The following is a 21,513-nucleotide window of genomic DNA, read 5'->3' as shown; positions in this document are numbered from 1 at the left end:
ACATGACTTATACAACCCGTTTTTTTTAAATGTATTTCGAAATTTGACCAACTATGAAAAAAAAAACAATTTTTCAACGCTCTCGATTCTTATTGGGTACACAATTACATATTTTGTTTTAGATTGAATAAATGAATTCAATCTCTTTTTAGCTTGCTTTTTAGGTATAGAGTAAACAAATATTTGGAAATATACAGTTAAAAGAACGTCATTTAGAGATAAGTCCCTTGATTTCTTAATCATACATTGAAGATGTTTAAAGTTCCATTGAAATTTTTTCTGTCCCATCTACAAAATGTAGGAGAAATATATGATAAATTTAATTTATTGTTGTACGATTAACAATAAATGTACAGCCTTTTCAGAAGAAATTGTAATAAATTTAACAAGTAATTTTACATCTATTTCAGAGTTTAAATGCAATTTTTTATTTATCTAACGGCTTTCATAGAAATTTAAGTGCATTTCAAACCAAATCATTTATGATCTATTCACAGTAGAAATTTCAATGTGTCAGTAAGTGATATATTCAGTCAGTAAGATATATTTTATCTGAAAACCCGATTCAAATATTTGTTAAATAAACGAGAACAATATAAAGCCTTCATTCGAAACTGAGAAAATTATTTAAACACAAAATTACCAGTTTCACTTATTGCAAAGGAAGCATACTGTTTGTTTAAAATGATCAACATTGTTTGATTGTAAAAAATGCATGCCATCTCATTCTTTAGCATTCACATGACACTGTGTGTCTGGTTTCGTTTGCTTGCTTGCGGTGAATTTATCGAGCATCAGTTGCAACGGTCGAACATTCGTTTTGTACACTAATGTGTATCCATCTGCATGGAATGAGTTGTCAAAGTGTATTTGTATGCGGAGTCTACACATTTTTTTATTACTCAAATGCGGTTTGTTGGATACAGAACATCGGCATTTACACCGAGAATCCAAAAATCAATTTTTAATTGATTTTATTTTTTAAATTCAGTGAATTCTGTTTGTTGTGATTCTTTAATCTTTTATTAACAGTTGTTGTAACATTTTTGATACGTTTTTTATTCTCACTTTTTTGTTGAACGTTTTTAGTGTGTCAGAAATAGATACACAACATCGACATTGTTAAGCCGCTAAGGAAAAATTGTTGTTGTTGTTATTGTTGCAGATTTGTCTTCATTGACTTATTTGGCTTAGTGCATTCATAGAAAGAATTAAAGTGCATCGAAAACGATCAAAAGCGAATTAAACACAATTCACATCAAATCGATCCATATTTTAAGGTAAAATATTCTATACTATCAAAATTAACAATAAGATTTAGATATTTTTTGCTTGCCACAACTTAATTTGTTATAAAGAACATTCTTGCCGCTATCAGTGCATTGATTTACATCTAAAGATACAGAATACATGTAAAACAATTTGATCATTTCATTTCACTTGTCTCTTCACTTCAAAGTTTTTTTTTTATTTTAATAATATTTTGTTGTGATGAGGTTTTTTCCACTTACTTGAAATGTCGGTACGAAACGATTTGTGTGTGCATGTATGTGAGTAGCACACACACACATACACATACCGCACAGCCAATTATATACACATATTCATGGCACTGTGCACACGTATAGCTAATAGAAAACGGCTAATACAACTGTATTAAAATGTATGACAAATATTCACGGAGACCGACTGAATCGAAACCGAAGAGTTGTTATCGCTATTCGTTTCTCATGCAAAGTTAGTTATAGAGTTTCGGTTGGTTGTTATACGTGTTTTTGTATATCGTTTGAGAAACAAAAATCACGGATTTATTCCATTAAGTGCTATTTAGTTTATAACATTCGATCGAAACAACAGGTATTTCGTTACGTTTTTTTTTTTATATGTGAAAAAGTTATTTTTTTTTGTTTTGTGTTTTAATTATGCTAACGATTAAATTTATTGTGACGACGATATTATAATTGTGTGTTTTAAATTTCTTGTGCCAACGAAACCTTCTTCAGCAAAAAAATATTCGAATACATTGAAAGATGAACCTCGCCTTTCTTAGCATTTTTAATGTGCGCGCTTTCGTCATCAATGGACTTGCATTGCTTAGTTTGCCTAACTATGATCGCACCAGAATAAAATAATCATCATTACCCACTTTTTATGGCCAAAAATAATGAAAAATGGAACTGAAAGTGCCATATGGAGCACGTGATGATTTGAAATTGTTCAATTTTCTCTTACCTTGCGAATGGTGGAATGATCATCATTCTTTGATGATAGAAAAAAAACAGAGTGTGCCATTTCACCTCAAAAGATTCCGCTATGGACAAATTTGATCATAATTAAATTAAATTGGTGTATCCTCCCATGTTTTTTTCGGTCATTTTTTCCCCGTTTATCATTGAAAACAAATCTAGTAGCAGATCCTCTATCCATCCGTAACGAATAAAACAACAGCATCACCTAGTTCAGTTTGGTGTGTAGATGAGATTGTGTCAGTGTGGCGCACAGAGAAAAATCATTTGATTTGATTATTCACGTATTTATATATATATATATATGATGTTTTGAATAGCAATTAACGATGATCATGTGAGTGGCGGTGTGTAAGTACGTCTGTGTGGATTCATTTCATGAAATCGTACATCGAGCTCGCCACGAAACATTTCGTTTGTGTGCATTATGTTTTTTTTTTTTGTTATAAAAGCGAAATCTGCTGTCTTTTTCAATCGTATGGCTCAACGTGCACGTCTGCACAATACTCGTGTACAATTCACACAACCAACGAAAGGCGTATATCAACAGTATGAATCAGTTGCATCGACTCTGCGCTATTGTTTGTGCATTTCAATTCGAAACATAAAAAGAAACACACAAAAAATAATATTAATACAACAACATTTGACATAAGAAATGAGGTGGAAGTTTTTCTGTTTTATTTTAAGTTTATTATAATGATATTTTGTTTCATTTACTATGATCTGCTAATTTGGTCGAATGTGCAAACTTTAACGAACGTGTTACTGTTTCTTATTCATATGTGTGTTTAGTCAAACGCATATTTATTTGACCCACTATATTGTGAGTGCAGAGTGAAATTTTCAAGCTGTGAAAAAGTAATTATTAACGTCGTATGTTGAAGTGTGAGTGCTTTGAATTTTGCATACAAATCACTTTTTGTGCAAATTGTCGGTGGTTTCCGTCGATTACCATTTGTGCTGAAATTACTGAATTTATGATTTCTTCAATATGTGACGTTCAAATATTTTCAAAATATACATTCAACTGTTGAATTTCAACATACTCTGGCTTCTTATCTTTGATGTGTTTTTAAATCACACAACTTTTTTTTATCACAATATTCGAAAATTTCATAATACATTATTTCATATTACATGTATTCATAAAGACCTCTGATTTTAGAGCTCATATTTGTAGGAGAAATAAAGAAGATTTAAACAAAGAGTTGTGAACAGTAATCTAATTTTCAAGGCGTATCGCTCTTAGACTTTGACTGTTGGATAATCGGAACAATTGCAATATGTAAAATTGATATTGTCGATTCGCAAGAGGCATGAACTCTTTCTTTGAGCTTATTCAAATGTCGAACTGAATACTTGAATGAATTTGAACAATATCCGTTCATTGGTGTGACGACGTTCACACGTCCATGGGATTCAATTTCCAAGTTCAGCGACTGTTTTATGGTTGCTGAAACTGCAGTGTGATCATCGTAAAAGTACGACTATTTCCCAAGTAACTGAGTTTTCTTTAAGGCGTCATCATATTTTGTAGAAGATGTCAAACATGAGTTGGTATATTGCCACCTCATTACTTTGGACTGTGTTGTAATTTTGGACGCTATTATGAAGGTGCTTAATGTGCCCAACTGATTGGCTGCACGTTGAATATTTGCACAGCCTAATTATCTACTAACCTATAAATTGTCGTGTTGTCTGCTTTACACACACACACACACATACATACATAGCACATCTTGAAATGATCATTTGATTGATGTATGCAACACATTCATTTAAATACTTCAGTAATTAGTGTTCGATTGCATCTTAGTTGTGGCCGCACAAGAATCGCTGAATAAAATCCGTTATCCAGTCACGGATTGGAATCACTTAAAGAAAAGTATATACTTTTATCTATCGTGGATTCCGAATGCTACTGATTACAATGTGAACAGAGTTGTCAACACAAATAAAAACTTGTTCACTCTCTTTCACTTGTTGTGCCGTTTTTTTTTCTGTTTAAACGTGTTATGTGCTCAACGTTAGGCATGTATGCATAGAGATAGCCACTAGATAAGAGCTATGAAAAATTGTACCTGTAAGTTGATGATTACATACATCGTATTCATTCATGCTAACGGATGAAACTGTTCACTGGATTTAAACAGACGAATAAATGAACAATTTCTATGAAAAAAATCCATTTTCTACGATTTCAAGTGTCGTTCAGTTTAGTTTTGTAAAAATCTTACTGAATCTAAAATGATGATTGATCAGCAGAAAAAAAAATGAAATTCCCTTTGCATTATGACACATCAAAATTCATATATGTGCCGCATCAGTGCAGTAATAATTGTGTATATCACTCATTTGTGAGATGTAATTACCGTTTTTACGCCAGAAGGTAAAGAATGTTGCGGAAGCGAAGAAAATCACCACGAAGAAGAGAGTGCAATCATGTCAGAGAAAAAAAAGCAAGAGAAGAGAGAAAAAAAACGTTTTTTCCAGAGTGAATGTGTGAATGAATGTACACAACGAATGATTTACACCGGTATTGGTATAAATATATCAACGCTAATGCCTAACACGGTCTGTGATGTAGTGCCGCAACGTCCATCGCAGTCGATTATTATGTGAATGAAATTGAATATCGTTAATATCTTTTCATCCATGATGCCGCTGTAGTTGTAAAACTTTCTATTTAATTGTGTTTTAAACGCACCATGTAATTTCGTGCGTGTACTAGTATTTGCACACATTTCCATTGCGTTTGATCCATTTTAACTCAACGAGACGGTCGGCATCGCCAGCTTGTCACCTATATTTACATTGTATCGATATGTATTCAATTTTCTAGCCACAAAACAAATAGATGAAATCGATTAGATTATTTTTAAATGATTTAAATGGACACATTTTGTCAATTATATACATATTTGTTTTTGCGATTATTAACTAATCCATTTATATTTATTTTCCTTTCCAGTATTGTTCCAAAAATTCATTTGATACTTTATTGAATCGTCATCAAAATGCCTAAATCGGTAAGTTTACTTTAAAATTAATACAGTTTGAATGATACAGTTTTCTTTTTCTATAGTCCAAACGATGAAATGTTTGAGCTTTTTTGAAACAAAAAAAATATTTTATATTATATTTCCTGAATAGTTCAAATTCAGTGGTATACTATGGCAAACGTGAAAAGCGACTTAAGTTATTGTTGTTGTTCACAAGACATTCCGAAATCAAGATATTTGTGGAATCGAAAGCAAATATATATCTTTTGACGACACGATAAAAAAAGCCGGATGAGCACTCATTTGCTGCGAATGTTGAAAAAAAGGTGATTCTCAGTATGGTAGCAAGCAAACAAACCGTATCTATTTTTGCTGGCATTTTTATGCCACCGAATGGACACTGGATATATAAATTGTGTCACATAGACACAATTATTATTCCCATGCAATGCGGAGAAGCCATACCAATTCAACTCGGCGAATAGACATAGCGTGCTGTGCTCTATAGCGTGCGATAGAGAATCGGCGGTTTCTTTCAATGCTTATGGAAATCTTCTTTGAAAGTGTACGCAATATAAAACCAACTTTCTGAACTCCATTGTTCTTCTAGCAATGTACTCATTAAACGAACTAAGCAAAATAGTTCATTGTTTTGGGAAATGGAGTCAACGAAAAAAAAAACCACATCCAACCATTCTCGCCATTGGTCAGCACGAGCTCTATGGAAAAATTCTTTTAAATACTTGAAACACACACACGCAAACTGTCATACTTATTCATTAGATCATGAGAGAGTTTAGCTAAAAAAAACGAATCGAAGAAAAAAAATCTAGTCAAACCTGTTTCTTTTATTAGAGGCGGTGATGACATTTTGCCGGTTCATTTAGTGTATTGCTTTGTGTCGAAAAATTTTCGAATCTCGTTGATTACCATCTCTCTAAAAGCCCAAAGCCCATTCTGAACCACTTGAAAGCGTTCGGTTATTTTTAAATCGTTTTATGTAATAGGGCCATTTTCTTCTTTTGTTACAAACAAAATGCATTTTGTTGAATGATTTGAATATTTGAGCGAATGAATGAATCCCTTCGCTATGAAAACAAACCAATTTATACAATGTTAAACCATATATCATCCCTTTTTCCATACACATGCAATATTATAGTTTAATTTTGTCCATGTGTTTCTTGAAAAAAAAAAATGAAACATCGCAATGGTGTCGAGGTGTTAAAACAAAAGGTCATTAGTTCAATAACTCATAGACTGACATCACTATGTTTGTTGCTCCATTTTTTTTGTCCTGCATATCCGAACGATCAATATCGATTATGTTATGCAAAGAAATTGGTAGCACTGATATACACTTAAAAATGTATTGAAAACGTAACGCGACATTAAATTGGTGTGATGATTTAACGAAACAACAAAAACACTTTATGTATGCGTGAATGGAGATTTATCGCAAAGTTTTTGTCTTGAAGTAACAACATCAATACTCGCGACGGAAAAACGACGAGAAGAAAGAAACCAGCTATGAAAGTAAAATTCATCGGTAATAAAATGAAAGCAAAACGACTAAATTTATTATTTTCCTTTCGAAGCGAGATGAATGAACAAATGAATTTTTAAAAAAAAATCACTTTCAACTGTAATGTTTGTGAACAAAATAAATTTCCATATCATTGAAAACCGTCATAGCAACATACGCCACGCATAAGGAGAAGAAAAAACAAACGATATGTGAAACACATAAACCAATGAAAAATGAACAAAGAAAATAAAGCAAACAAATTTTTTATATGACTCAACTTGCTATTCGATTAACGCTTACATATTATGCGTGGTTTGTACGCTTGTTGCGCGACGAAAATGTGTGCCATTTATGTTTGTTTTACTGTTTATTTTACTCTGTCGTTTCGAATTCTAACGACAAAAGTGCGAGAAACGATAAACTCGATATCAGAGCACCTAGTTTTCGGTATTGATAAGAAAAACGTCGTACTGATCTACATTTTTACATATAGCAAAAATACTTGACTTTGGCGTCACAAGAACGGTATTTAAATGCTATGAGTGTTAATTACCTGAATGCTATGACTAATTGAACCGATTGAAAAAAAAATATGGTTTTGCAATAGTTGCTCTAACACACAAACCGAAACCCATGCAGGAAAAAAAACCAGTTGAATGCATTTTTAAACTTTTTTTTCTCTTCGTGTCTCACTCTCTCGGTCGTAATGTAATGTTGTAAAGAATTTTGTAAATGGAATGTGGTTTCGAGTGTATGGTAAGCTTCTTTTGATGTGTCTACATCCAATGTATGAAGCATTCGAAGTGAATTAAAGATCGGACCAAACCCATTTTTTTTGCGTTGTCAAAAAAAGAACAGAAAACAAACAAACCGCGACACATACATGATGGCGAAAATGGTCCCAAAACAGAGCTTGAAAAGACGCAGCATTGTGGTTGAAGCCAATATTCGGCGTCATTTTTCAAAAATACAGATAGTATAGTAAAAAAAAGCAGCGAAGCGAATTCAAAAGCAGAAACTTATTATTAATAATAGATTTGCTTGAAGGAAAAACGAAAACAAAACGGGCGAACGGATTAAAAGCGAAAGCAAAAGGAAATGAGATATCGAGAACAAAACCAAGACCAATGCATCGCAATCTCCGTGGATTTGGCGCACATACAAACAAAGAATGATATTTTCAGTCAAAACAAAACACAAAAAAAAAAATCGTTCTATAGTTCGCTTGATTTTTTGGCGAAGCATTGTACGATGATATTATAATCGCGTGGTATGCATGAACGTGAAACAATCAGCATTCGTGTGTGTATTTTACTGGTTTTATAGGTCTAGGTAAAAGCGAAGATTCCGCACAAAAAAAAAACTACAATAAACAAACCGAAAATACACAAAATAAAAACGACATTTTAGTGACAAAGCAAATGATACGATTTCGTTAAAATAGTTGGTATGGTGTAATGACAAAAAGACATTAAGTTGTGCTTTTGTCTTATATAAGAACTGATAGTGTTCGCACATATTTTTAAAATGCCGTTTGACATCATCTTCTATTTCATCCATAAAATGTTACACTCAATTTATTTTTTTCGAAATATTCTGCCAAATCTGATGGCCATATTACATTCCGATCAATGACATAGTCACTCGTATGCAAACAAACAAAGTTATTATGTTACCGAAAAAAAAACATTCCAATCATCTTGATTCATTTTCCTGCTTTTTTCCCAACTTGTTTTCGACGACGGCCCTTTTTTACGTTCAATTAACAACAGTTTGCTGGTTCAGTGAGTTTCCATTATGTGCTCTATTAGTATTTATTTGTGATTTAATTTCTACAGGCTTGGGCGAATATGCTAAAATGAATGGAAAAACAATATCGAACGCCATTGAGAAAATACATGTATTTTGTAACAGTTTGTAACTCACTTGTTTAATCGTTTTTTTTTAAATTTCCAATTTCAATCATGAATTTAGTTGTTTTTATTTTATTTACTTACACATTTCCACCTTTTCTTTGTCTCATTCGTATGAGAAAGATAAACAATGACCAAGCTCACGAATTCTGTTGTGTTGGCAATTTATCTTTTTAAATTGATGCGATAAAATGCGTTCAAACAAATTAATCAGATGATGTTCGATTACTTGATTATTTCTTAATTAACTTGTCTTTGAAAGCAAGTCATTTGAACAAGTTGCAGTCTCTCAACAAAAGAGTGCTAAAAATAACACGCAATATTGTCATAAATGAAATGAGTAACAACAGATGGATGGAATATTATTTATGTTTTCGATGAATCATTATTGATGCAATCAAACAAAAAAGCAGCAAGCTTGAAATGGAATTTTGAATCGACCACGTATTTACGCCACTGCAGTTCGTGCCAACAAAATATATCTCAATATCTTTGCCAACATTCAAACGTCAAACCGCAGAGAAACCGAAATTGAAAAGAAACGGTTCTTTTATTCAATCATTTTGTTTATTTGTGTTTGAATTTATTCCGTGTACATGTTGTTATTGATTATTTTGTTTTGCGATGCACGCACGCCACATTGACAATGCCAATATTTAGGTAGTATTAACATTGAACATTGGTGTTTTGGTCATGATCATTCGAGCCAATGTCTAGTACTTTCCTGTTTTGACGACAAAAAAACACATTGCCACAGACGAAATGACGAACACAACACGATTATAAAATTCATTCCGCAAGTCACCGATTTTCAATCAATTGGATTTTGAAACAATATTGAAAAAAAGAAATTATATAATTTGGCCACATTAAATATGATAACATGAAATAACAAGAATAAGGTCAGAAAGAAAATGATAAGACGAATCAATGAAATGGCAAATACCAACCATTTATTGCAGTTCAATATAAATGAAATGATACATTCCCTAGTACATTCCAGTTCGTGGAAGCCGAATAAAATCCATTGGATATATCGAGTACGTTTGGTGCAGACGTCACCGCATAAAAAAGTAAACATTTTATTTGCCAAAGTGATTTTCTCATATTTTTTTCGTGTGCAAATGCGCATTGTTTTGATATGTAATTGGACAAAGCTTCTTCAAATAAAACAAATTCTATACTATGTTTGCTACATTTGAAGGTTCTTGCATGTTAAGCTGTGGATTATTTTTCTTTTTTTCGGACTAATGGGAGACGTGAAAAGTCAATATTATAATACATGTTAACAAAAGACAAAACACGAAGAAAAAAAAAAATGATTACGATGTCAGTAACAAGAAGAGAACGCGGCGTTTGTTTTCGTTTACAGTATATGTATTGGATTTTGTTTCGTTGCGTTTAACGTACATTTTGGGCGCTGAGTATAAAATAGGATGACCGAAGCATAAAATGGAAAAGAAACTACAACACAACTGAATGGCGCGCGAAGAGGAACAAAGATAGATTGAAAAAGTCTGTTGTGAATGCGTCGCAAACAAAGTATGACTAATGCTGCGCCTTATAACGATATTCACAATTCCAACACAAACACACACATACATTGTGGCCTATAGGAGCGCAGATGCCAGCACCCGTTTTAAGTGCGATGCGCATCAATATCTTTCTCGCTCTCATTTCGTACGTTTGTTACACCAAAGCATATCTCTCTGCAATATATTCGTTTCGCTTAACATGCCTGCTTCTATGTGTGCGTGCTGGCTTCGATCCGATATATGACTGTATGGATGTGTGTGCGTTTGTGTATGAGACTTGAATGTGCGCCAAAAAGAGAAACAAACAATGGCAATAGCATCACTACATCGCATCACCACAGTTCGCTTCAGTTTTAACGGTCGAAAAAATACAACTTTCGCTGAGCCAGACACAGCGAATTAACGTCAGTTTCTGTTTAAATTTTGACCAATTCAGACCCAAGCTACTGCCTTGGTTTGAGCATTTTAAACGGATATATATTTTTTTTAAATTTGAATTTTTTCCGGTGTTGAAACCTTAACGACATCACGAAAATATTCAATATCGATTCGTAGTGATTTTTTTTTATTGAAGTTTTGTTCATTTATTAAAATAATAATTCGGAAAGCAGTCTTTTGTAGAGAGAAAAAAAGAAATTGCACGATTTCGTTAGTGAATCGTTCCATGAATTTGAAATCGATTCGAAACGTGTTTTCTTGTAGTTGTTGTTGCTTTTTCCATGCAAACGTATGTGTAAGATTGTGTAAAGTGCATCATAAAACTAAGTGAAGGAAAAGTCCGACACGATAAAGAAAAAAACAACTCTTCGAAAGTTATTAGAAAATTTGAAAAATCCGTACATAGAGAAACAATACGACCACCATCATGGTTTCCTCGAGTAAAATGGTTGGTGACAAATTTTTTTACTTCATCTTTTTTTTTTGTTATATATTCGCTTGAATTTTTGTTTGCATAATAAAATATCAGTTAAATTCAATTGCATTGAATTCGTTTCAAAGTGAGAATGAATTTTGAAAGTTGGTCGAAAAAGTAATTAGAAAAGAAAAAATAATGGAAAAGAGTGGCCACTTCGAGGCATACAGGTGTCCGTTGCAGACCTCTGCAGAGTCGTTTACGTACGAATAAACGACGAAAGCGAAATTAAAAAAGCCGTTTTTGTTTCTGTCTCTTTGAGACTCTATCGACGAACAAATGTAACAGAGATGTGCGTATGGCACAATTGACTTTGCATTAAATTCAATGCAAAGTGGTCATAATGGGCAAAACCGTTCATAAAGTGCAGATGATATCGGGCCAGAGACCACAGAAATGACGATGATGATGATGAGAAAGAAAAAGAGCGTTTTCAAGCAAATCGTGTTTAGAAAACCTGTCCCGAAATAGAAAGTCATGAAGTCGCTGCATTCGTTTGTTTGATGTTCAATTTTTTTCCACTTGCTTCAATTTTTTCTCTCTCTCCTTATCCTCTTGTACAATTTTTATTGATTACGATTGGATCAGTCCAATATAACAGTGTCCAAAGTGCAAACTCACAATTACAATTTTCTATAAATCCGATTTATGAAAGACACATCCACTTAACGAATATAAAATCCGACATGAAACAAAATCCGTGATGCATGTGATTAAGATGAGAATCAAGTGCGATGGAAGCATACACAGACACATACATTTCAATTCCATGGCAATAGTTGTTGTTTCTTGTTTTACGTTGTATATGCTGGTCGATTGCAAAACGAAATTTTATCGTTGAGCTATATGCACTATGCATTGCGCGCAATGTATGATAATTGAATAATCGCTTTTCTCCTCGACTCGTTAACAGCTCACAACTTACAATTTTGTTGTTGTTGTTGTTGTTCGGTTTTGTTTTGGCTTTTGTTTTCTGGCAAAAGATAAATCATTGTTTGTAAAATGGTAACATTTATTCCACACGAAGCGCCTACATCAACTAAACCGAATAAATGAAGCGTATAAAGCCTCATGTTTGATATAGAAATGAAGTGAGTCAAAATATGCGTGCTATTCGTGAGATGCATGAGTATGCGTGATGCATTGTACTTGAGGTTTTGGTTTGCCCATACATACCCGTAGCCCATTTGAAAATCTATCGAGTTGAAATGCAATTGGTCGGCCTAGAAAAACGATGCGGTATGCATCGATCATACAAAAAAAGTACACAAATTAACGTCATATTTACCTTATTTTGCTACATGCTTACAGTGTCTTTGCTGTTGGCCACTATCTCATATTACATTTGTTTGAACGATAGCAGTGCTAAATTTTGCGGTGCACAAAACAAAAATTAAAAAATACTATCAGCATGTACGGCAATACATTGTAGGCATTTAAATGGCCAGCATGAAATCAAAGTGAATGAATTTAATTATTGTTTCGTAGATGCGCGAGATCGAATGTTCGTCGCTTTTTGAACAATTCAGTCGAAGCATGAAGTAGGTAACCTTCGGGCCTTCCAAACACAATACAAATACACACAATAATGCAATTCAATTGTTTTTTTTTTTCGCTTTTGTTTTTGTGTATATGTGCGCAATTTGTTCTCTTTTAGTTAGGCTCGGCGTTTTAGCAGCAACAACAACAACAGCAGCAATACACGAACGATTTAGAATGAACGACAACCAAAGATTGATCCGACACTAATTTCATTCGATTCATATTTAAACAATTGATTTTCTATTTTTGTTGAACATTTTTACCGTTGCCGCGCACACCAACACCATTTTATTTAAATTCATTCACAACGAATCGTGTGGAAAATGTAAATTTGTTATCGTTTGTTATCGCTATATCCATTTATTTCCCCCCCGGCATAATAACCAATGGGCTATATAAGTATTCTTGCGATTGCATTTTCCATGAAAAGAATTTTTCGCTGAGTTGAGATTCTTGATTGCATTGTGCACTTACAAACCGGAAAAATAAGTTCTGAGAATATCAATTCGAATTTTTAATTCACAAAACCACAACAGTAATAACGCATTTGCTTAACGATAGCGAGCAAATGGAACGAGATTTCAAGATGAACATAAATTAAATTAAAAACAATTTAAGACATGTGTTTTTATATCGTACACATGTCTACTAATCTGAATGTATCACCAAGCTAATAAAATTGAACATTTTGTTAGGTCGAGATACGATCAACCGGAACACGATCAAAGTCGCTCTTTCTCACCATCAAATATGTCGCTTGTTGCCGTTTTGTCTTAATGTAAAATATCAAAGGACAATTTGATACATGTGTTAGCCTCAGCAGCCGTTATATGTCCGGTTTGTGTTAAGTGTGATTCATCAGTAGTCAACGCCTCTCAAGATTTATAGTTTAATTCAATTTGTTCTCAAATCATAACATGAATTCCGTACGGAGAAATGTTTCCCATCGCTATATAAACCAAATGTATCTTGATATCATCGCCAGTGTAAAATGGCTGATGTAAACCCATTGAAAACCATTCAGAAAAAAAAGTTGTTCAGTCACATGATCGTTCGACGCCTTTTCGATCATGCAAATGGAATTAGCGCTGCATTCAATTTTTTTTTTTTGTTTTGTTGTTCAACATTATCTGGTTTTGAAGCGAGTTTTTGTTATTCTTCTAAAAATCGTATTCGATCGCATTAATACGGGTTGATGTGACTTTTTGCACCAAATCAATAAGTTATCTGGTTTTTTCCCAACCACAAGTTTATTTATGTTCTTATATTTTTAATCGGTTTAAGGAGAGAAAAAAAAAACAAAAAAGTAATGAAATGAATTATTGATTTGTATTCGATTGTGTTTCGCTTTCATTGTGATCATTATTAGAAAATCATGAGACCCGACCGACGATAATAATTAGACACTGTTAATTGGCTGAGAAGCATCGACTGAAAGACTACAAGGAAATATGTCTCTTTTTCTGAACTTTCCGTCTCCGATACTAATTAAATTCAATGAATTTGTCAATTGCTCGTTTATCAATAAACTAAACGCGCATATACAACGGATCGATTTCCTCAAGAGTTCTTTTGTTATTTCGTCTCGTCTCCTCGTTTGGATTTTGTCATTGTGAAAATGTCTATAATTTTGTCAATGGAAGAGCACAACATGTTTTGTATGAATGACAGTGCAAAACAGTGAAGCGTAGACCTGTTCAAATGCCGAAAACGAGCTTAACCATGCAATTCAATTCAGGTTTACCTTGACGTTTGACTTTCGAAGGCAGTAATTTTTTACATCGTTAGGAGAAATCCAAACAAACATTTATGAAAACGAAATTAACTAATGTGAATCGTCTTTTTTCCCTATTTTATAACTTATCCACCTTATTTTTTTGTTGTTGTCTAATGAATTTTTCTTATTTATTTTCAGTTAAATGTGCGCGTCACCACAATGGACGCCGAACTGGAGTTTGCCATCCAGCAAACGACCACCGGCAAACAGTTATTCGATCAAGTGGTTAAGACGATTGGATTACGCGAGGTTTGGTTCTTTGGACTTCAGTACACAGATTCAAAGGGCGATCTCACATGGATTAAACTGTATAAGAAGGTTTGTATTGCAATTTCTTTTCATTCGTTTGGCGTTAATTGTTGTTTTTTGTAACTAGTTTAGAGTTGAACTTGAATTATGTATAATTATAATTAAAAACCGATACGCTATGAAGAGTGTGACACCCTGCAAATTTTGAATATGTTATATCCTCCTATCTTGATTAACACTCAAGTTCCAATCTCTGCCCTCGTAGTTGATTATGAAAAAAAAATAATGCTAAATTACCATATTTACATGCATGGATGTCAAATTAAATCCCAACACCCGGAAAGAAAAGTCACTTGAAATGCTCAAATTGACGATGCACGAAATACTCATTTCGGAATATTCTGTCATGTTTTTAACACGTTCGGCATTAGCAGGGAAAAAATTCGAATTATTTCAGAATATTACACCGTAGAATCAAAGATCTACAGAATTACTAGGAATATTGAACCATTGAAACGTCAAAAGTAAATGATATTCGTGTGATAAATGTGAATTATGAGAGAGATAGAATAAACAAACACAATGGGCGATGTGAACACTTCTACACATGTTCATATTTATATACAATTTTGCAGGTACATCCACAATTTTCTGATATTATACACATTTGGCAAATTTCTTTTTACATAATCCCACTTTAAAAAAAATCGCGATAGAGAGAACGATAATGGGTATTTGAGTGTATGGGGGAAAAAAGAGGTAACGTGTTTCAGCTTCTATTTGCCTCATTACGTTGTTGTCATTATTAATTTGCCTTGGTAGCCACCAGCACTTATTCACATTTTTTTTCTCGGAATTTTCAATTTGCTTTTGAATGTTCTCCTTGCTCTTCAATGAAGAAATACATTTTCAATGTACGAATATTCGCGAATTATATATTTAGAAATATCTACAAATATTTAACTCTTGGCCTGGCCCGACATTTTTTTTTAAATTATTGGGTTTTATTTATTATCATTGTTACAACGACAATATGGGCACCGAGTACGCACACTTGAATACGTAAAAAAGTTATCATTAAAATTTCGTTGAACAGAGAGACATAAATTATTTAGAATTGCCTGCTATTTAATCTATTCCTTATCATAGAGGAGATCATTTTGATAATGATGATTTGATCCACGGCCAACGCAATTGCAAATCGACAATCACTCGTACACACTTGAACCATTTATGGTGTGCACCTTTCAATCTGTCATCGTGTGGTCGTGATCATTCGAAACAATCACCATTCGAGCAAACAGCCAGTCATTTCGGTGTCTCAGTTTTTTTTCCTTCCATATGGCATCAACTGCACACTGTTTGCTCAAATTTTATCTCTTGTCTCAGAGAGAATATTAAAATTAAAATTCTGTTTGTAACAAGTGTGCAGTTAATTTTAAATAAATAGAATCGATTGCCGTTCATGATGTATATACTTCAATATCGGTGAAGGTCAAAGCAACTTTAAGCGATGCAAATGAATTTGCTTGTTTCAGTCTCTTCTTTTTTTTTCATCTTAGTTGAATACGATTTTTGTAACACTAATTGCGGCAGGTGAAAAAATAAAGAATGAGCTAATCTTCCTTCGATCTGATAGCTAGCAACACAGTTACGTTGTATATTCTCTTTCTCTCTATCATGCTCTTATCTGCTTAGGTCATTTGGCACCGCCGATCAGCGAGAAGAATAAAATTGACATTTATTAAGAGGTTTATTTATCAGCTAGCATTCTGTATAAGAGCCATTATTATAAAAATAATGTTATATTTCGATTAAGCCATTGACTGAATGGGGTAAACAAATGGGAAAGTAATCGTACATTTTCAATTCTTATAAGTGATATCTCACCATAAGATAAATCTGTTGAACCTGATTGCGTCAAACTGATATATAACGATGATATGTAAGGTTCCGTTTTCATTTAGCAAATCACAATTGGCTTTTATTTGGCGCATGAACAGTTCTCGCCGTTATTCGTTCATAATCCGAATTATTCATTGGAACTCAGTGAGTAATAAACATATTTTCATTCAGTAAAGTTTTTAATTTCATGTGACGATTGTTTTTTTTTTTTTTGCAACCATGAGTCAACGGTAGTCATATTCTGTGATCAAAAGTGATCTCACACATCGAGCAAATAAAAAAAATTACGTGACACATGACTCTAATTAGAGAACGATAAAAAAACACATCAGTATTTGATCATTTCAATCGATTTTAGATGAAGAAACGCATTTTAAGTGATATTTTCATTCCACGTATTGTATTATTAAATGCCATTGGTTTACATTTTTTCTCCTAGTTAATAATAACAACAAATGTAAACATTTTTATACATTTCAAAAGACTTGAACGCTTTGTAGTAAATTCCGAAAATGTATCACGAACAACCTGGTATTTCCTGTGAATTCATTTATAATTCTTAACTTCTTTTTTTTACAATTTCAAATTATTTTCTCAATTTACTTATTTAATGCATGCCATCAAAAAACTGTTTATCATTCGCAAAAATACACAAAATAAAATAAAAAGCCGGAGAATTTATTTTGTGTGGCGGTAAAACACGCAAAACGTCTTACAAAGCGACTAAATAAAAATAAAAAATCAACCGAAGACTCGGATAGTGACGAAGACGATTTGGTAAGAATGCTGATCGATCAAAGTGTAATTTTTGAAAAGCCGCTCAAAACAATTGTAGTTGCTCGTAACTCCACGATAATACTAATGATTTTATAATCCATAAATGCTTACAAACTAATTGCTGTTATTTAAGGCGACGTAAATCAGATAGACTGCAAAAAAAATGATTAAACGTCAATAAAGAGAGTGATTTTCCATTAGAACCAAGGGAATAAAATTCATACTTGAACATTTTCCGCGTATCTTTAGATAATAAGATATTTCTTCAATGATACATAAAGTACTTACCGCTATTCTATGCAGTAGTGCCAAGAATTTGTCATGTCTGTTTCATTTTTCGTATACATTTATTCATCATACGATGCGATAAGATTATCAAATGAAATGATTCATTTTGGAAATGCGCAAGTATAAATATAAATAAATAAATGAACTAATTTGTTCACAACCGAGAAAATATGTTCTGAATTTACTTTGGTTGATTTTTTTTTAATTCAATCACCTCGATGCTTCAATCAGTAATCAATCACTCAACGTTATTTTCGAGAAAGCCATATTCATAAGCGCAAAGCACAAAGACTGCTTATGGCAATTTCATGGACGCATCAAACGTGTGCTTGTTTCTAAATGTCAACAATAAAATGAAATGGAACACTTGTTTCATTCAATCAATATTGCTATTGTACACTTATCAGTGCCACAAACTTTTTTTTTTGCACAATAAGAAATTTATTGCTGAACCAAAGTCGTGCAATGCAAATGTGTTTAAAAGTGTGTTTAAACCATTTTTTAATTTCTTTTCGATTTAAATGCATACAATACTAATTTGGACTAGACAGGGTCTATGCCGTTTTCACATTGGGTATGTTTTATTTAAAGGCTGATACATTATTTTTGATCAATGAGGTTTTGTTTGATTTTGGTTTGTGATTTCTTTTACTTTATTTTTTTTTGTTGCAGAAAATTGTATTAAATAAAAGTAAGATTAATATGTGATTTCGTTTAATTTGCATAGGTGATGAACCAAGATGTGAAGAAAGAAAATCCACTTCAATTCAAATTCCGTGCCAAATTCTATCCTGAAGATGTTGCCGAGGAGTTGATTCAAGACATTACCCTTCGTTTGTTCTATTTGCAAGTAAAGAATGCAATTTTATCAGATGAAATTTATTCACCGCCCGAAACATCGGTGCTATTGGCATCGTATGCGGTGCAAGCGCGACACGGTGACTTCAATAAAAACACACACAATCCCGGTTTTTTGTCGAACGATCGCTTGTTGCCGCAACGTGTTATTGACCAACACAAAATGTCAAAAGACGAATGGGAACAATCGATTATGACATGGTGGCAAGAGCACAAGGGAATGCTTCGTGAAGATGCGATGATGGAATACTTGAAAATTGCTCAGGACTTGGAAATGTATGGTGTCAATTACTTTGAAATTCGCAACAAAAAAGGCACCGAACTCTGGTTGGGTGTTGATGCATTAGGTTTGAATATCTATGAAAAAGACGATAAACTAACACCCAAAATTGGTTTTCCATGGTCCGAAATCCGTAACATTTCGTTCAATGATAGAAAATTCATCATCAAACCGATCGATAAGAAGGCGCCCGATTTTGTGTTCTTTGCACCACGTGTTCGCATCAATAAACGCATTTTGGCCTTATGCATGGGTAACCATGAATTGTATATGCGACGCCGTAAACCGGACACAATTGACGTGCAACAAATGAAAGCACAAGCACGTGAAGAAAAGAATGCCAAGCAACAGGAACGTGAAAAATTGCAAATGGCATTGGCCGCACGTGAACGTGCCGAAAAGAAACAACAGGAATACGAAGACCGTTTGCGTGCCATGCAAGAAGAGATGGAACGATCACAAGCCAATTTGATCGAAGCACAGGATATCATTCGTCGTCTTGAAGAACAATTACGTCAATTGCAAGCTGCCAAGGATGAATTGGAATTGCGTCAAAATGAATTACAAGCGATGTTGCAACGTTTAGAAGATGCCAAGAATTTGGAAGCGGCCGAACGTCAAAAATTGGAAGATGAAATCAGAGCCAAACAGGATGAAGTGCAACGCATCCAAGACGAGGTCAACATTAAAGACAGCGAAACAAAACGCTTGCAAGAAGAAGTTGAAGAAGCCCGTCGCAAACAAGTATGCATTATTCATGACAAAATACGTTTCTTTTTTTAAAGATTCAACTAAATTCGACTATTTTTCACAGGACGAAGCTGCTGCTGCTTTGTTGGCTGCCACAGCTACACCAAAACATCATCATATTACCGAAGACGAGGAGGAGATGACGAATGGTGACCACAGTGGCGATGTATCAAGAGACTTGGACATTGACGAAAACATCAAAGATCCAGTTGAGGATCGACGCACACTTGCCGAACGCAGTGAACGTTTGCATGATCAATTGAAAGTAAGTTTTATTGGCCAATGGAATGAGTTGTTAGAATGAGCTGTATTAATTCTTTGCTATTTATAGGCACTTAAACAAGATTTGGCACAGTCCAGAGACGAAACGAAGGAAACTGTCAACGATAAAATCCATCGCGAGAACGTTCGTCAGGGTCGTGACAAATATAAAACATTGCGTGAAATCCGTAAAGGAAACACAAAACGTCGTGTCGATCAATTCGAAAATATGTAAACAATTCCAACAACTTAGATCAATCGAACACAGAGCATGCGAGAACGTGCCCTTCCGTAGCACGTTGAATTTCTTGAAACAAATCGAAACAAATTTCAAATCAAAACAAAACTAAACACATTTCAATTTTTGCTACAATAATTATAAAAAAAAACAAATAACAAAATAATAATATTTTTCTAAATAGCAATAAATCTTTCAACAGATCATTGAACATAATATTTTCTTGCATCTGATTTGATAGGATGAAGCCGCTTATGCTATATGATAATTTAAATGAAAAAAGATATGATGAAAAACACTCGGTTGAAAATTAATATCAATTAAAAAAAAAAAACAAAAAAAAAACAATTGTATAAAAAAACGAATCGAATAATATCAATGATTATTCTATATCAAACGATTTTACAAATGGAAAATGTTATGTGTCTAATGGGAAAAAAGTGAATTTATCATGAGTCGCATTCCACACTTTTGCATTTTGGCTTGGTTCGACACCAGCGCAAAGTACGATCACTACAACTTTTTTTCTCTATACTATTCTTTTCATTTTAATTAAAATAAAGTTTTTGTTGTACATTTCATTCTCTTTAATCTTCTTCTTCTTTTTTTTTTGTTTGGTACAAAATTGCATCCTAATTGCATTTGGTATTTGTTCTATCTTCACACACCTATTGATAAAACTATTTACGAACTATCAAAGGATTATCTGAATAATTACTATAATATAATCAATGCCTTTACGAAAACGTTACTTTTCGAAATTATCTTCAGTTTACATTTGAACAATTAAAAGAAAAACCAGTAAAGTAGCTTATTAGTATTAAAATGAGAAAATTTACTAAGATTAGGATACACTCTTGGTAGATGTTCCATACAAGTGACAATTGACAGTATTTGCGGCTCTATTTCTGTTTTTCTTACGGCCTATTGTAGCACTTTATTACAATCATCATTTCTTTTACTGGCAACATTTTGCAGGCCAGTTACACTAGAAAATATATATATCATTTTCCGACGCCTGATTCAAATGTTTACTTTGTCTCTTTTTTGGAATGAAATCGCAAATATTATTGACTAATATTAAGTAAAAAAAAGAATGAACCGCATAAAAGAATAATGTTGGGGGGAACAAAATGATTTACAAAAGTAATTGTATACATTATTATTATTACAAATAAATGCATTTTGGAATAGAACGAATAACACGAAAATAATTGTTTTCATTTAACTCAATTAATCCATCATTAATCATGCAGATGGGCATCATTCATTTAATATTTAGATAAGTTTCCAACGACAACGAATCACACCGTAATTATCATTTAATTAATAAGAATGTCAGTGCCCTTTAAATTAAATGTAAAATATGTGTAAAACAACAAAAAATCAAAATGAAGTGTATGGCTTGAAATTTGGAACGCCTTATTACTTTTCCGCCCACACGTAGT

The 21,513-nt window shown here is 33.2% G+C and overlaps 1 protein-coding gene across 3 annotated transcripts; it reads left to right on the top strand.

The window, feature by feature from the left end:
• Window positions 1-993: 993 nt before the first annotated feature.
• On the top strand, window positions 994-21,132 carry LOC116344543 (moesin/ezrin/radixin homolog 1). 3 transcript variants are annotated; one of them, XM_031773155.1, is made up of 6 exons: window positions 994-1,280; window positions 5,221-5,278; window positions 14,598-14,777; window positions 18,406-19,560; window positions 19,631-19,831; window positions 19,898-21,132. In XM_031773155.1, the coding sequence occupies exons 2-6, from the start codon at window positions 5,267-5,269 to the stop codon at window positions 20,060-20,062; spliced, it is 1,713 nt and encodes a 570-aa protein (XP_031629015.1). In that variant the 5' UTR covers window positions 994-1,280; window positions 5,221-5,266; the 3' UTR covers window positions 20,063-21,132. The 3 variants fall into 3 exon arrangements, with proteins under 3 accessions (XP_031629015.1, XP_031629013.1, XP_031629012.1); XM_031773153.1 differs by lacking the exon at window positions 994-1,280 and adding an exon at window positions 1,745-1,857; XM_031773152.1 differs by lacking the exons at window positions 994-1,280; window positions 5,221-5,278 and adding an exon at window positions 10,676-11,113.
• The last annotated feature ends 381 nt before the right edge of the window (window positions 21,133-21,513 follow it).

This window comes from Contarinia nasturtii, unplaced genomic scaffold (assembly GCF_009176525.2).
Source record: "Contarinia nasturtii isolate CC-2019 unplaced genomic scaffold, AAFC_CNas_1.1 Cnas_scaffold_1037, whole genome shotgun sequence".
Classification (NCBI taxonomy): Eukaryota; Metazoa; Arthropoda; class Insecta; order Diptera; family Cecidomyiidae; genus Contarinia; species Contarinia nasturtii.
Note: the sequence above shows the minus strand (reverse complement) of the source record. Positions and strands in the feature narration are given on the sequence as shown.

Bases quoted from the DNA above. Each gene is read 5' to 3' on its own strand.
- LOC116344543 (XM_031773152.1), top strand. From the start codon at position 11,093: ATGGTTTCCTCGAGTAAAATG. The intron at 11,114-14,597 runs GTTGGTGACAAA...ATTTATTTTCAG, and splicing joins TGGTTTCCTCGAGTAAAATG to TTAAATGTGCGCGTCACCAC. The intron at 14,778-18,405 runs GTTTGTATTGCA...TAATTTGCATAG, and splicing joins GGATTAAACTGTATAAGAAG to GTGATGAACCAAGATGTGAA.